The 16,262-nt window shown below is 38.4% G+C and overlaps 1 protein-coding gene and 1 long non-coding RNA gene across 3 annotated transcripts; both read right to left on the bottom strand.

Moving 5' to 3' along the window:
* Positions 1 to 1,486: 1,486 nt before the first annotated feature.
* LOC139980577 (glycogenin-1-like) lies at positions 1,487 to 15,834 on the bottom strand. Its single transcript, XM_071992315.1, has 9 exons — positions 15,355 to 15,834; positions 13,440 to 13,475; positions 7,578 to 7,716; positions 6,581 to 6,755; positions 6,161 to 6,323; positions 5,444 to 5,570; positions 4,460 to 4,592; positions 4,026 to 4,073; positions 1,487 to 3,393 (listed from the first exon to the last, which is right to left on the bottom strand). Exons 2-9 carry the CDS (start codon positions 13,459 to 13,461, stop codon positions 2,953 to 2,955), a joined length of 1,248 nt encoding a protein of 415 aa, XP_071848416.1. The 5' UTR covers positions 13,462 to 13,475; positions 15,355 to 15,834; the 3' UTR covers positions 1,487 to 2,952.
* Positions 9,724 to 12,815, bottom strand: LOC139980580 (uncharacterized). 2 transcript variants are annotated; one of them, XR_011797596.1, is made up of 3 exons: positions 12,067 to 12,815; positions 11,234 to 11,390; positions 9,724 to 10,962 (listed from the first exon to the last, which is right to left on the bottom strand). It is a non-coding gene; the product is annotated as an uncharacterized lncRNA (long non-coding RNA). The 2 variants fall into 2 exon arrangements; XR_011797597.1 differs by having other exon boundaries at positions 9,724 to 10,957; positions 12,067 to 12,814.
* Positions 15,835 to 16,262: the final 428 nt, after the last annotated feature.

Raw genomic sequence — 16,262 nt, 5'->3', positions numbered from 1 at the left:
TTATTTATTTTTGGCTTCATGTAAGGAACAACCTTGAGACTAATTTCAAGGAACTTTGTATACAAGAGGTACTTACCACGGTTTGTCAGAGATATGTTTTTAAAGAAAAATCCTCCCAAGAAAATACAGCCGTAGCAAACAGTTTGATCCAACTCAACCTTTACAGTCCCCCTAACATTGTAAACGTATGATTATGAAAATGTTACGTCAAGTGAGTACTTATGGTCCTATACTTGATGTTCGCTATGCCTACGATAGTAAAGACTTAACGTAACTTCGTAACAGCTTTGGACAATCCCCCGGTAATCCCTGACGTGGATTATGACGCTCTAATCTGTAGTAAACCGACTATGATACATAGCATTCCACCAAATCCCTGTTTCAACTATAGCTATAGACCTAACATAACAACTTTGGCTATGTTAGGGATGTGTCTTACTTACACACACCCCTGGATATGCTAATTATACACTCCTTCAATTGTATTGAATGAAATACCAGAAATGCACAAGTACATTGAGGATTCGATGCTGTCATAAGCTGCATATCTTTAGGAATCTTATAGGTGAAGGTTCCGTTCTTAAGAATAATATGCTTACAAGTCTTCAGAATCCACAGATTGGTCTCTGTTTCACTGACAACAAAGTACCACTGCACTAATCTTTCTCATAACTAGAACATGAGTGATGTTGTAGCTCAATGGACTTCTGCACAGTGAATTGTACCACCTGTCATGATTCATCGCTCAGACACCATGAAAGAAACCCTATAGGATATCTAGTGTCTGTGTGTAACGGATAATAGCCCAAATTATGATTACTATTGCTTATATTCACTCCGTCATATAGTTAAGTTATGGAAGCCTCTTGTCAGTTACTTCCATATATCATTCCATATATTATTCAATTGTAGAATATGACCATTTTAAAGATTTTAGAATCAATTCTGAGTTGAACTGAAATGACCTTTGCCTCTTTTCGCACTTTCGCATCATTTAATTACAGAAGACGTAATATGGTCTAAAAACCAGATAGAAAGATAAACGATTGTGATTAGCAGACAGCATAGATAACTTGTAATAAACTCTTACTGTATATCGAGTGAGCAACATCTCCAATCAGACATTCCCTAATTGCTAGAGGCAATGTTAATGAAACACGGTGATAACCTTTGGCCTTCTGGAGTTTAATATCTGTTGTTTTCATGTATATATATATCTGTTTTATACCGTTCTGTACCAGACGCTAAAATCAATAATAGTTTTATACATTAAGTTATTCATAAAGCTATCAAAGTTTCCTTAATAATGAAAAAGAAAAATTTCGGGGAAAACAATTATATGAATTTTTGTGTGTCCTTGTTACGATCGTCAAAGCTGTCTGGGTGACAGAAATATTTATTATCGAATCATTACATATTCAATAATTCTAACTCAAAAATATATATTTCATTTCATTTTTTATTGTGATCAATACTGATCACATTTGAATATATTTAGTACGTTTGATAAATTCATTGATCCAAACCCCGAAACCTTCTTTTAAAAAGTAAAATACAAATCGTCTTTATTAGCACCACTGCAAAATCAGGAATACCTACAATAAAAAAGACCGTCAAGTGGTTCGCGGAAGAGCCAAAACTCTGTTCATATCTTTATAGCTATTACAGAAAATGTATTAATTTGTATAGAAATACACACAAAAGTTACAAAATATTACCCATCTAATCTACAAATCGTATATAGTTACATTATCGTCAATCTTATTCACCCCCACTAGTCTACCTGCCCTCCTATTTTCAAATACAATATCTTCAAATAGTTATACATTTCAGTTAAAAAGTTACATTTCAGTAAAAATATCAGTTTGATAAGTCTTATCAGGATCACGGGCGCCATCACATATACACCCGCTGGGAATGGGGTTGGGATGGGGGCAATGTCAGACAATGTTACAAACATCCTTGTGTACAGTATACATAAATATATAACCTGCCTATATGTGGTACAACCCAAACAGTCGAAAATTCTAGTGTCCCCTCCCTTGGACGACTTATCATCTTAGCGCCCACCTCCAACCCCCCCCCCCCCGTTCGACGAAGGGTGGTTGCGCCTCTGGTCGTATACCGTGCGTTTCGCTCGAATCATAATTTTTGGGCGATTGCGTCAAGCCACGTTCACTACTTCATCTATATATATGTTTATAAACTTGCGCTTCTATTGATATCGCTCACAGGGCAAATCTCATTTGGAAGAACGACTGGTGGAGGGTTGCTGACATTTTGACCTCACAAACATTTCTGATTGTCCCATCAAACCGGGCGTTCATGAATCTACCCGACCGATGGATCACAGCCACCATAATATTTTATATTCCCGAAAACAAGTAGAAAATTTTCCGATAAATGGCAAGATGTTCAAATCAAACCGCCACGGATGTAAACAGACGACAGCATTGCTCCAACACAACCTCAAATCCTAATAAATTCAAAAACTACTCGGAAAAAGGCAGTATCGATCCTTTCCCGACGTTCTCCTTTATATATTTTCGATAAACTATTTCTCGGGGAGGGGGGGGGGGTGGGTGATACGTCCCCTACATCCTCATTGCAATTCTCCTTGATGTCCAACAATAAAGGAAGGTATGCGGGAGGAGATGGTGGCGGTATATATCAACATTTTAACAAACACATCTAGAGCAGACCACAATGCGCTTCCTCACAGAAACTGTCCTAACTTTAAAACAAAAAAAGAAGGACGGTTCTTACTGTGATTATGATGAGAATAAATTGACTTTTCTTCAAATTAAAACCGTGCATGCTAAGACAACACGTCGTTACTTATAGAGTCACGCGTCTCATAATTTCCTGATCATTTTTGGAACATTACATAGCCTATCACATTCTCATATCACTGGCCGAATCATGCTGCTTGCAGAGACTATATCATTAATGTCACTGAATCACACATGGACATTTACTTTTCGTTTGATCGTCTGTGGGTCTGTCGTCTATTTCCATTTCTCCTCCAGGCTCTCCCTTGCCATTGTTCTCAGCAGGAGAATCGTTCTCCCCATTGGGAGACGCTCCTGCGTCCTCCTCCGTTTCCTTCACCTCTGTTGGTGATGTCTTGTCTTGATTTCCACCCATCCTATTCTCATCATTAAGTTTGGAATCAGAGTCTCCTGATGATGATGGTGTCTGTTCATCTTTTTCTTCTTTTATATCATTACCCTCAATCACTGTGCAAATCTGATCCAGGATGAAATCAAATCCATCCTTTCCTAAATAATCAATCTCTCCTCTTTCCCATGCATGCTGCCTCGCACGTGGAGAGGATGCATCTATTGTGCTTCCGTCAACTAAATTCAGTTCGTAAAGTAGACTGCCAGACTCCTAAGATAAACGGTAAATAAAAACAAGTTGTTTCTAATTTATACTCAAAAGAACCTCAGTGTTCCATCCAAATTTTACCACCTAACAATCATTGCTGAACATTTTCAAAAGTACTTTTTCTTGAGATTTTGGGTTCCCCCATTTTCCACGAGGCGTTTTTGAACCTTTGAAAGGTGGGGTGGATGGATGGAAGAGTGGTGATCAATTAAATGTATCAGGATCGGCAAATAATTGCTTTGAATTTGGAAGAAAAATATTGGCAAAAAATTTAACAGAAATTCAATTTTCCTGCGTATATGTATGTGGAAGATAAATTTAATCACGAAGATTGTATAGACATAGCTCCAAGTGCAACCAACCTTCTGGAACATATTATCCGTCTTTGCAAGAAATAAAGTTTGTCGTTTGAAAAACTTGACAGAAAAAAAAGAAGGAATCTTGACAGACCTTTTCATTTCGATGAAATATTAAACATTCTTTATACGATTGGATGATATGCTTTGACTCAGATTTTAAGATTACCATGTATAACCCCTCCTGTCCCACTTCCTGTCCTCGCTACCCCCCCCCCCCCTTCCTTTCTCAATACACAGACATTTACTCATTGAAGACAAAGAATGTAGGCACCTCACCTGTTCAAGTCGCGGCTTAATATGAGATACGAATATGGACCACCATTTCTGTAAACAGGGAAAGAAAGAATCCATAAAAAGATAAGGCGGTTGGCAAGATAGACTGTTGAGTAAACCAATTGGCAGCGTTTTACGAAATACTTATTGCTTACCATAAATATTATCGTAACAAACGGAATATCATTAACAGAACATTGGCAGGGATATTATTATTATTATTAACAATTTTAAAACCATCTACTAATGAAGAATTTAGATAAAACATCAAGAGCGTCCGCCATAAGTTGGTTGAGATTTTGGCAGTTTTCAAATCAGTTTAGGAACTATTCCACAAGAACACATGCCGTTGCCAATTTGCTGTAGTATAGTGACAAAATAATGTAATGAATAAGAAAATGGACTGAAATTATAAACGAAAATGAAAATTGGCTAACCTTTACAAATTCTTCATCATGGTGACTTGTTAGTCCTTGAGGTGGTTGTAGATGTCCATTCCTTACATGATATGTATACAACCAAGGCTTTCCCAAACCAATAAAATGTACGATACGTATGTCGTGACGAAAGCTGCGTATATAAAGATGATCATTATAAGATGAACGAAAGTAGTCATTGATAACAAATTACAATTAATTAAATGATCAATTAAAATAACAGTTAAATGTTCAAACGACACAGAGATCGTACCGGACGTTCTCAACTTATATGCTATGAGGGACAGAGAGAAACATTGGTTAGAGACAGAGTGTCAGATATAAACAAAATCTCACTGTACATGTCTTTGAATAATGTGCGGGTATATAGGACAGTAGTTTAAGACAGTTGGGTAGGACAGCAGGGTAGGACAGAATGGTGTCCGCAGATACCCGATTAGTGCAAATATGTGGCAAGTTGTTATTTGGAGGGCTAGACTGAAAACTCTGGCGGAACGGATTTGGACCAAAACTGGGGCCTCGTATTGAGAACCACTGGTCTAAATGTCGACGAGAGCAATTGACGTTTGCGTTTGCACTAAAGTGATCATCACGTGATAGTTTCCATAGAGATGGATCTTTCGAAGGAATTTCACTTTACCAGCGAGGTGAGAGTCTTTATGCATATAAACCTCAATAGTGCCCATTGTTGTCACTATACGAGCTGAACTTGATAGACAAATGATTTCACTCCCCAGAAAATGAATCAATTCTCACACATGTAATATCATGATCACTAATTTAATAAATAACGATATGTAATTTAGAAAAGTCCTATTTCAATCATTTCGAAGTTTGTAAGATTATAAATTGATCATGCATCGTGTAGGCTGACGAAGAATAGAAATAAAACAGATTTTAAAAATGTAGAAGAAGAAGCAATCAAGGTCAATTAATATCCTTCCAGAAATCAAAACAGTAAACTATTTGAAAAAAAATACTTACAACAAATAGGCTGGTAAGTAAGAATAACTCATCGATGACGTCATGTTGTAAATAAAAGGCAAATGTCTGTTCATATCTTTGGTGGGCCAATCCTTAAAGAAAGTATTCAAGAGTCCTTGGTCGCCTCCTGCAATAAAAAAACAGAATAACGTTATTACTGAGAACGCCATTATACGCAATCACTGCATCCACTACCCACCCTTTGTTCACCATACCCTGCCATCCCATCCCATCAATGATAAATTGGAGGCAATACCTATTTTGTATAAAGTTTAGAGAGCCAGACGTTCCAATCCTAGAAGGACCTTCTTTAAAGGCAAACTGAGACAAATAATTAAAAAAGGTGTTAGTTGAATCGACAATCAACACCACATAATGAAATGTCTCCCGAAAGGTAGTGAGGGCGGTAGTGAAGAACGTAGCAAGCACAGATTCATGATGTGTGACCTGGTTAATCCACTTTGGCTTCGGCTTTGAGTACAGCGTTTCTGTATGCTACCGTGTTGGACGAGTCTAACCGTACCAGTAATTACCGATTTTGCGATCCGCGTTATAGTCATTGCCGACTTTGCAATCCAAGGTTTCTCAAGGATAAGGATAAAGAAAATATATATTTTTCGTCGAAGACAGTTCCATTTTCTCACCCCGCCCTAAGTTACACCAATTGACATAAAGTTATGGCATGACCCTCTTCGATGTTGTAAAGACAATACGTACCATCAAAACTGCCTAGCGTTAGTGCACACTGAATCAGCTCTTTGTGGGTTTCAAGAGACGGTCTAAATACAAACACCCCAGAATTAAAACAATCAGGCCAACCAACATCAGGAGCCGCCGAGAGTTCTTCTCTCTCAAATAAGTCGTCCACATTTCTAAGAACCTATGGAGGGAGAGATAGAGAGAGACAGCAACACGTCATTCATTTATCAATAACTCATATATGTATTTATATATATATATATATATATATATATATATATATATATATATATATATATATATATATATATATATATATATATATATATATATAATATTTGTCATGGGGGGGGGGGGGGGAGGACTGCAGCTCCACGGCAGCTCCCTGGTCAATCTTTGTTACCCATTCAAAAACTGATCGAAGGCCAATTCACTTACCAGACAATCAGCATCCAGGAAAACACATTTTGAATACTGTGTAAGAGTCCAACAATGTAATTTGGAGAACGTTATCCCGAGCTCAGGTCGGGCCAGTAGAGTCAGGTGGGCCGCATCTTGGCTGTCCAGAGGATCCACTTGCTGTATGTGATCAAATACCAGATTCAGCTGCCGTCTGACGGGTGTGGAAGCAATAAAAAGTTTCAAAAGAATGAGGTCATTGAAAAAAAATCGTCATCGCTAACGTCACCGTCTTTTTCATCGTCAACATCGTCGCCATCCTCCTCATCATCATCCTCGTGATATTCATATCCAGATTCCTCTCATAGAAAACATTGAGTAGAAACATCGTATCCCCGCATGTCCACCCCGCCCCCCCCTCTCTCTCTAATCATTTCTATTCTACCACTGTAATTGCAATGTTGATAATTTTGCGGGTATGTCCGAGAAAAATTTCAAATTTACATTTTCAAGACCAGCGCAATAACGTTAAAACAAGGAAAGTTGAGAGGGAAAAGCATGTCGAATACGATCAGTACACACGGTATATGACATACATACATATATATAGATAATGACATTGATGAGTGAGTCGTTATAGGTTTATGTCCAGTAAACGTACGTCGTAGCCTTCTGTAAAGTCATTACTATTGCTACAAATACGAAACAAAGTAAATACATGGTCAATCATGCTATAACAGTTTACTGCCACCATCATGTTTCCTGCTTATCATATTAGCTCTCCCTTTCGCCAACCCCCCCCCCCCCGCTAACCTCCACCCCACCGACATCCATCCCACCAACCCACCCCGTCGATGTCTAGCAGTAATATAGTGAAAGGTATATGGAGGAAGTTATGGGAGTATCCGCGAAAGTATTCTTCTGATAACCATTTAGACTAAAATATAAGGACAATTTCAACGATCTTTGACCGGCGGAAAACATTTAAGTAATTGTTGATATGTTAGTCGAATCATTTACAATACTGTAAACTTACCTCAATGGCTGTGTGACCTGTGACGTAACTAAAACTGCAAGTTTTCTTGTGGTTTTGACATTTCGTAGAGATTGGCCTAATATAAGAGCACCGTATGCATAAGGATCATTCGTTGCTAAGGTAACGAAAGCTTCCCTGTCTGCATAGCAAAAGAACAAGTGTAATCATCGAAGTTGCATTTGAGCAAAAATCACGTGTTGAACGTGAAACTTTCAGCCATTGCGACATACACAAATCACTACCGTGCTGCTAAAATAATTGATGTAATGTCAACAAAACACAGCGATATAGAATATAGGTCGCTGGTCATAGATGATAAGGTGAAGCGGGGGGGGGGGGGGCGTGGTGGTCAAGTAGTTAAGGCAGTGTACTTGTGATCTAAGGATTGCAGGTTCGAGCCCTGGCCAGGTCATTGCGTTGTGTCCTTGGGCAGGGCACTTTATCAATTGCCTCTCTTTACCCAGGTGTGTAAATGGGGACATTCGAGGTAACTTGTAAATATGGCTGCACCCTATGGGAAGTCCCCCGGGGGCGAATTTTTTTTTCCCAAACAGGTTTGCAAGTGTGCGTAAATAGTCGTTCATGATTGGTGGGAAAAGTTACGTCATCATCATAGAAACCTTCACTTCGAGGTTCTGCATCCATTTGTTGCAACGAAGATATACCCGTTCAAATTACCCGTAGCTTTTCGTACATATATTTAGATATGTTTGGAATTGGTTTAGACATATTTAGCAGACTAGTATTACTATTGTATGATCTACTTTGATCGAAGTTTTCTGTGAAGGCATTAATCGATAACATCGCACAGTGAAAGTTTCGTACAGGGTGCATCACACATGCGCTGTAGGCCTATATGTATTATAACTTCGTACACAGTGCAGTGACGGAAATATATCATACTATACACTATACTGTTTTGCGTATATTTACTCAAGACTCGTGAACTCGCGTCGTGAAGTTGCTTTTAGTGTAGGCCTACCCATTCCACGAAACGAATTCTGATTTCAATAGGACGGCTCACGAATCGTGGATAACGTAAACACGAACCAAATAGAATGTAGTGTATGTATCATAAGTGAGGTCAACATGTAATCCAAGCTTAAAAGTAAAGTTAGGGCGTTTGAAGGGAAACCCCTTATAGGCCATCAGCTGAAGCTCAAAATGTGGCTGTAAAATCAGTTTCGTTCCAGCAACACCGGGTCTAGATTTTTAATGCACATTTGGGTAGTTTAATGCATCACAAACATTATATCAAAAGTTCTCCAAAAAATTTCCTGCAGTATTTTTGTAAGAAACCCTTGAAATTGGGTATGTTATGTAGACATTACGTGCTACGATGCTATGTATTAGGAACACATGTGCTAACGTTAGATTTGGTACAGTGGTGCATACATACCACTCTTTTCTTATAGGCCCTATGTTAAATTACGACTGATATATTTTTTTTGTATAATAGTTGGGTCAGGGTTACAAGAATGGTGGAAGAGGATTCTGGTCTAAGGGTCTGTGAGGGTTGTTTTCAGGCATTACAAGTTGTGCCCCCCCCCCTCCATTTTCGCCAAAATGGTAAAAAATCACATTTTCAACTTTGAAATATGAAATACAATTTTTGCACATTATAACTTAAGGGTTTTAATTATAAAAATGTACCACTTTTAATAAACTCAGATATAATGCTTTGTAATAAATCAAATATTTTTAGATTTTCCCCCTATGTTATGAATGCATTTCGTCTGTGCATGTATGCGTAAATATACACATATCATGAAAAGTTCCTCTCCATAATTGTTACACTCCCCATCCAAACTGTTTTACAAATGGGACCCCCTCACCCTCTACTTTACATGTAGCTAAATCCCTAGTTACAATGAGATGTACCAATGCCCCAAGACCAGTGAGCTATTTCTTTTGTATAAATCAATATATAAGTTGGCACACTAAGACGTCATGGCATATTGTAGATGTGAAATTAAGTTATAGTCGGTATATATCCGTTACCTTAGTATATACTCTTTCTACAGTCTCCTGCAAAACTAGGTACTTTCTCCTTGTTACTGAAACGACATGTTTATAATTCGTATTCCTGCAAAAAGAGTTTCCAAGGGAGTTAACGCATAAAAGAAAAGATCGACAAGGTTTCGAATGGTATTTTGAATAATAATAGTTCTATATTCTACAAATAATATGAATAATAAAGGTGAATGGTACAAATAAGTGAATAACGAAGACAGTTAACTTAAGCCCCAGATATAAAGAAATAATGTATCTATTAAGACTGGGTCGATACACTCAATGGTGTAGTAGAGCTGGGCCTTTGCGATGATTCAAGATACAGGTTCTTCATCAAAAGGCGCGGCGCGGAATTAATAAGTGATTAAAAGTTCATCCAAGGACAGTTGTACTAGTCTTAACAGTATCCACTTCAATTCACTGCATGGAAGTCAGATATGGTATGGAAAAGGGAAAGTCTATTCCGTAGTAGAGGTGAAGATAATTAGATGAAATAAAAGTCACTAAAGACTTGAATATCCTTCAGTCAACACTTGAAGAGATGCACAGAACATATTAACAATATGAATAAAACAGGTAACGAAATGTTACGGCAAACAATAAAGAACCGTGATATTGGAACAGGATCAGGGGCGATGGTTCCCCAACAACAGTATATAAACCTTTGACTGGTTTCAGGACGCGGTATTTGCGTCATCGTCATCAGTAAATGTAGTTGTGAATATGCAAGAGGTAAAGCTTGCCCATAACTCCCCCCTCCCATCCCCTCTAAAAAAAAAGTGTGATTTGAAGAAAATGTGGATATTTATCAAAGGTGTCTGGTAGGTAGGGTAATCTACGTAAAACTACTAATAGCTAAAATGAATATATGAATAAGATCATGTTTACTGGTTCCTTTAAACTCTGGGGAACAAAATAATGACAACATGACTTTGAAAAAGTTAACCCTCTTCACAAACTTCAAACTTGATTAAAATTTCAGACTAAGATATCGAGATTTAACACCATCACAGTTCATCCTCCAAATCATCTTCCCCTGCATCAACAATCTCAACATCTTCTTGGAAGTTGCTGCAATTTCTATATTTACATAGGTCTGTACACGGTAGTTGTGCATTCATTCAGGAACATCTTCCTTTAAGACATTTGCCGACTCTACAGCTACTGCTGACACACTGAAGCAAAACATCTGGGTCAGGTGGCTTCGTCATCCAAGTGATTATAAGGTCATCATTTTCAAGTTTACATCCATGTCCCTCTGGTGAGAGTGCATCAATCCTTGGCTGCAATGCCCTACTGTGAATAGCAGCCTGGTTGGTGCAGCGCTTAACATGCTGGATCAGAGCATCTTTTGTTGGTGGTAAACTCTGCTCTGAGGAGGAGATCAACAGAACACCTTGTACCATGAAATTGGATATTTTTGAGTCTCACATTTTATGATGGGGTACCAATATAATTACAATTCAGCTAGAAATATGTTGCAAATTTCTTTAATAATTTCAATGGAAAGATTAACCTGATATTGCATCTCAAAGCGTTTAGAGAATTTTTTAATTTTCCTTGGGGGAGGACCCCCATATTCCAAAAGTCCTAGATCCACCCCTGAACACTCAATGAACCACACATTGAAGAGAGTACTTTACCTTTCAAGATCTGTATGTCTTCCTTGTCAAGAATTGTATCTAGTTTCTTCAACATAGAGAGTGGTACCTCACTTCAATGGCAACACGGTCTTTTCCTCTAATATTCATAAAATCTGGGCTCATCTTTTTTCCGCTCTGCTGCTTGTTGAAGCAATACCTTAATAAAATGAAATAAAAAAAGCAAATTGTTTTGCATTTTCTGTTGATCAAAATGTAAGTTTGAACAAATAAGAACTAAGACAATTTTATTTATATACCATGTGATCTGCTCATCTTCTATGGACAAACAAAGACACATTCAAATTTTGCAAACCAGTGTCATGCAAAAAAGAATTAAAACAGGCTTTTTTTGACAGTACAGTACATTATCTCTTAATGTTATGGTTTAAATTATACAATGGTAGATTATATCTGTTACTAATAATAGAGGAGACAGATACTTGTTCATTTTGGTAAAGCTAGACAGGCTGACCATAAGACCTTGCAAACCTAACCTTATTGCACCTTTGTTACACTTATTTTTCTAACTAATATAATATCTCTATCATTCAAATAAAGGGCCACAGTAAGAAAACTATGAAGCCTTCATTAACACTTATGCTAGTGCCCCAGATGGAGAATTTGAAACAAATTTCCGTTCCTACCACCTTATAACAAAACAAATCAGATGACCATGCCACTAAGTAATTATATTATGTTCAGGTCCAACACTGTGCCCTTTGACTTGGATTCTATCCCTTTAGAGCTACTGATCTTGCATTATGCAACTTCTCTTAACACTTCAACTATGCCACAGAAGTACAAGTAGAGTCGTGTAGTATGCTTAGGCTTACCTCCATCGAAAGTCTCTGCCTGCTGCAGCTTGTCCCGTTTGCAACGCCTAGTAATGTATTGTTTCTTTTCCCACATATAATAAATTGAACAGGCAATACACCAGAGCTTCTGCTTGGTTTCCTCGATCTTTTCCGTCAATTCTTCGTTTAAAATCATATGGGGTCTCCTCTGGAACTGTCCGTTTTCTTGCAGCAATGTGCTTGCTATCAATGAACCGCCTGTAACACTTATCGTGGAACCCCATCATACTATGCTGTTGAACACACGCTTGATCGTAGTAGGCCATGGAGTAATCAGTAGTACGGCGATATCACTGTCTCCGCCGCTGAGATTAAGCCAATCTTTAGCGCAGGAAGTAACTTTATTCCATCGTTTATTCGTCAGTGCCTTGAATGCTTCAAATTTTACAGATTCAATGTGCACTGAGCACTGTAGATTTCCGTGTGTCGGAGACTGACTAGCGCCCGTGGGAGCCGCCATGTTTGTTGTTTTCTACAAAGATTGCACACAGAACTCATGGCTCATTGGACAATTCATATCACATGGTACAGATATCTCACTGGCGCACAACTTTTGAACGTAAAACGGCAGGTTTCTTAACATACGCAATAAAAAATATAGTTCGATCTTTCGAGCGGAATTGCAAAAAAACTGCAGGAAAGTACATGGAGAACTTTTGGATCATTAATCTAAGTTAATTTATGTATTCAATGCTGTAGAGAAATTTTAGACCCGCAGGTGCTGGAACGAAACAAGCGAATTTCGACCTTCAGCTGATGGCCTATTAGGCTAACTAGACACAATCAAGTGTCAGTGTGTAACTCAGTATATGTCTTCGAACTTTCAAGCGATGGTCATTATTGATGCTGACGTCACGAGCAATCTGATTGGCTGAAAAATCCGTAATTGCAAACCTGTTTGGGAAAAAAAAAATCGCCCCCCGGGGCACATGTGGATGTGGTGCACTGTGGAAAAGAGATTGATTGAATTGCGCGCACTTTTGGTGTGTGGGTGTGACAAGTTACCAATGACCAGGGTTAAGTTGTAAAGTCGTGTGAGAGGGCCTTGGCCTTGAACAAGACTGTAAAACCTTCAACTTCAAAACGGTAGATTTAAATCAATCAAAGTTGTTTTCAGTATGTATTAAATCTACTTAATTGGCTCGAAAAAAAAATAGGGTGATGTATAGGCATATGAGAAGAGGTACATAGGCCTCCTTGAACATAAAAAAATAAAATAAATATATATAATTCCCGGCACGCACTGTATACTTCCGCATGAATCGATCTGGTAAAGGTTCGCATGGTTCAGGATATACAAAATGATGTATGAGCTAATAATTATGTAGTATTTACAGTAGCTAATTCCTCACCTGGATTTGCTTCACTCGACATAATATATAGATAATCTGGAGAAAAACAAGACAAAAATAACTACTAATGTATGATAGTTACTTTGGATGATATTCAATGTTTGTAATGGCATGACAGAAAATTTACTCGTCAGTTTGTCGTATAGAATCAAATAGTATGAATTGATTATTTCTTGTTTTTCGTTGGTCTACTCAACAGACTATTTAATCAAAATAAGATTGGAATTGATCTCACTATCAGACACGTAGCTTAGTTATTTGCCCCCCCCCCATTTATTAATTCCTTGAACTGCCTCTGACCCTTCCATAAAGGTTCATGCCCCTACCTAACTTAGTCGGGGCATTTAGTATTTGACACTCTCTCCACCTTTCAAACCTCATGTGCACGCCAATGATTATATACGCTAGGTTAAAGGGTAATAGAAACAACCATAATTGCATCTACAGAGACTTTCACAAAGACTCCCAGTTTTTGTTTTCAAATGAAAGCAAATTATGATGGTTACCCTTTAATATTTTTATTTCAAGGCTGTACAATCACTTCCAAATTTCCGGTTTATAAAACGGCGGTTTCATATGGATTAGGATGCTGTTTGTCTTTATTTAAAAAGAGTCCTATTTTTAAGTGGTTGTTATTTGAAGGAAGATAAAGCTAGTTATACTTTTCTGACAGCTCTGTTTTCCATAGTTTTTTTACAGTTATGGTATAAATGCCAATCTATGGTATAGAACGGTAGATATACCGTACATAACAGTAACATATGATCAGAGGCAGACTGGTTTTGATCCCCGGGCAAAAGCGGTCACCAATATGGCGCATGCAATATAAGAGAAACACGAGTGGGGTCCCGGCACAACGTGTACCAGGCTAAGACATATTGTTAATATTTAGTTCACTTATGAATACAACATCTTACATGGATAACTTAAAGACCTTTAACATATTGGAACTATACACGTGAAAGGAAAAGCGTAACAGAGTGTGCATGGATTTGATAAGGACGCTATGGAGTCCATCTGGACCGAATTCCAGATCGGTTATCCCCTCCCCGTCCCCATCCCCGTTTCTGCTCGTCCAGACTGCACTCATCTGCTCACGGATATCATGCATTCCTGCCAGGGGCGGTGCGGAGGAGGGTTCATTCGGGGGGGGGGGGCGGAGGATATAGACTTCTTTGGACGATGGGACGAGTGACTTTGATTTGAAGAGGCAAACCACAAAGTTAGGCTCAAAACTTTCCGATCCTCTGGTCGTCCCGTATTACAAATTCCAATACTGTTTTACGGCCTACCGTGTTACAAATTAACAATAGGCCTTTGGTGTTCTTCTGCTTATAATTATTTCGTTCGAGTCCTTTTAAGCATTTTAGATATTTCCCAGAAAAGCTCTCTGTTCGTGATGTCAGGTTTGTCAATTGAGCGACCGTTTTATTTTGAAACAGAGAAACACAACTGGCTATAACTGCTTGGTTTATCATCGCACTCTATCCAATTAAAATTGAGTAATTGAAGGATTAACAATTTGTTTACCTTACCAATCAGCAAAAAGATCATGCAGTGCGGATATAAATATACAAGTAGGATTACCTAGTCTGCATGAAAATCGTCCACCACCGAGCATGAATGCCCGACAAAACTGGCCATTAAAACAAAAATACACCAAGATAAGTTCAAGCATTTAACTAACTAAAAAAAAAAGAAATTTTCAAGAGCAGGTGCGTCGTTGAAAATTGAGCACACACCTTCTCGTAGATTCAATTAGCCATTGGTGTCAGTTTCGTTAACACTCTGTTTGCGTTGGACTCGGAATAAACAATAATGAAGTAGGGCCTACAGTAAACAGGCTTATAAAATGGTTTCATGAATCAAAAATGATTCGACGAGGTATCGAAGAAATTCAGTTAGCCTTACTTACCAAACTGGATCAGATTGTTCAAGATTGGGAAGGCTTATATTTTCCTTGTTTTTTTCACCGACGCTTGTAACTGTTAACACCTTCTCAGTAAGTTGTTCTTTTCCATGGTTCAAAAATTCCAAACCAACAAAACCTTCCCTAATCCGGCGCACAAACCTTTCGTTTCTATCGAATACTACTGTGAACTTCACTATGAATATCCATTTAGTTGGTATAACCTATATTGCATTGTATTTGCTTTACCAAGCATGAAATACCACTGAAATAGACCTTTCACAACACAAAGCAAAGTAATATTACCAGCACGATTAGGTTAAAGGCTCTACATGGTAGTAGTTCCTAGAGCTTTCAGTATTCCAAGTCAAAACTGCTCGAAAAACTTCCGTTGTCGCAGAAATAGCTATGCTCAGCGTGCTGATGCACACGAACTGACCGCGACTCGAGATAAACGGGAACTCTAGCGTGCGTACACACACACAGCAAAATCCCGATGGCCTGATTTGGCTTTTCCTATATTCCAGCTCAGCAGCGACGCGTCGCTGCGTCCAAAGCGACGCGTCCACGCGTGGACGCAGAATTTCGATCAAGAATGGGGAGAGAGTAGTGGGAGGGGGTGGGGTTGTTGTAATGTGGGGTTGTTGTAATGTGGGAAGTGGGGTGTGGTGCAGAGCTCAGAATAACATCGGTGCTCCCGGCTACGAATTGCCGTAATACCTTTAAAAAGACTTAAATCAGGATGCCCTCATGACTATATGATGCCCTCATAAGATATGCCCGCATAGCTAATTCGATCATTATTATCAAACAAATTCGAGCACCAAAATGAAACTTCAAACCATATATTTGCCATGCTCCAGTTTTTAATAATTAAGCAGCTATTTTCTGTCATATAGTGTACGTGTTTTCTC

Source organism: Apostichopus japonicus, chromosome 15 (genome assembly GCF_037975245.1).
Source record: "Apostichopus japonicus isolate 1M-3 chromosome 15, ASM3797524v1, whole genome shotgun sequence".
NCBI lineage: Eukaryota > Metazoa > Echinodermata > Holothuroidea > Aspidochirotida > Stichopodidae > Apostichopus > Apostichopus japonicus.
The sequence above is the reverse complement of the archived record's forward strand: the minus strand, read 5'-3'. Positions and strand labels throughout refer to the sequence as shown.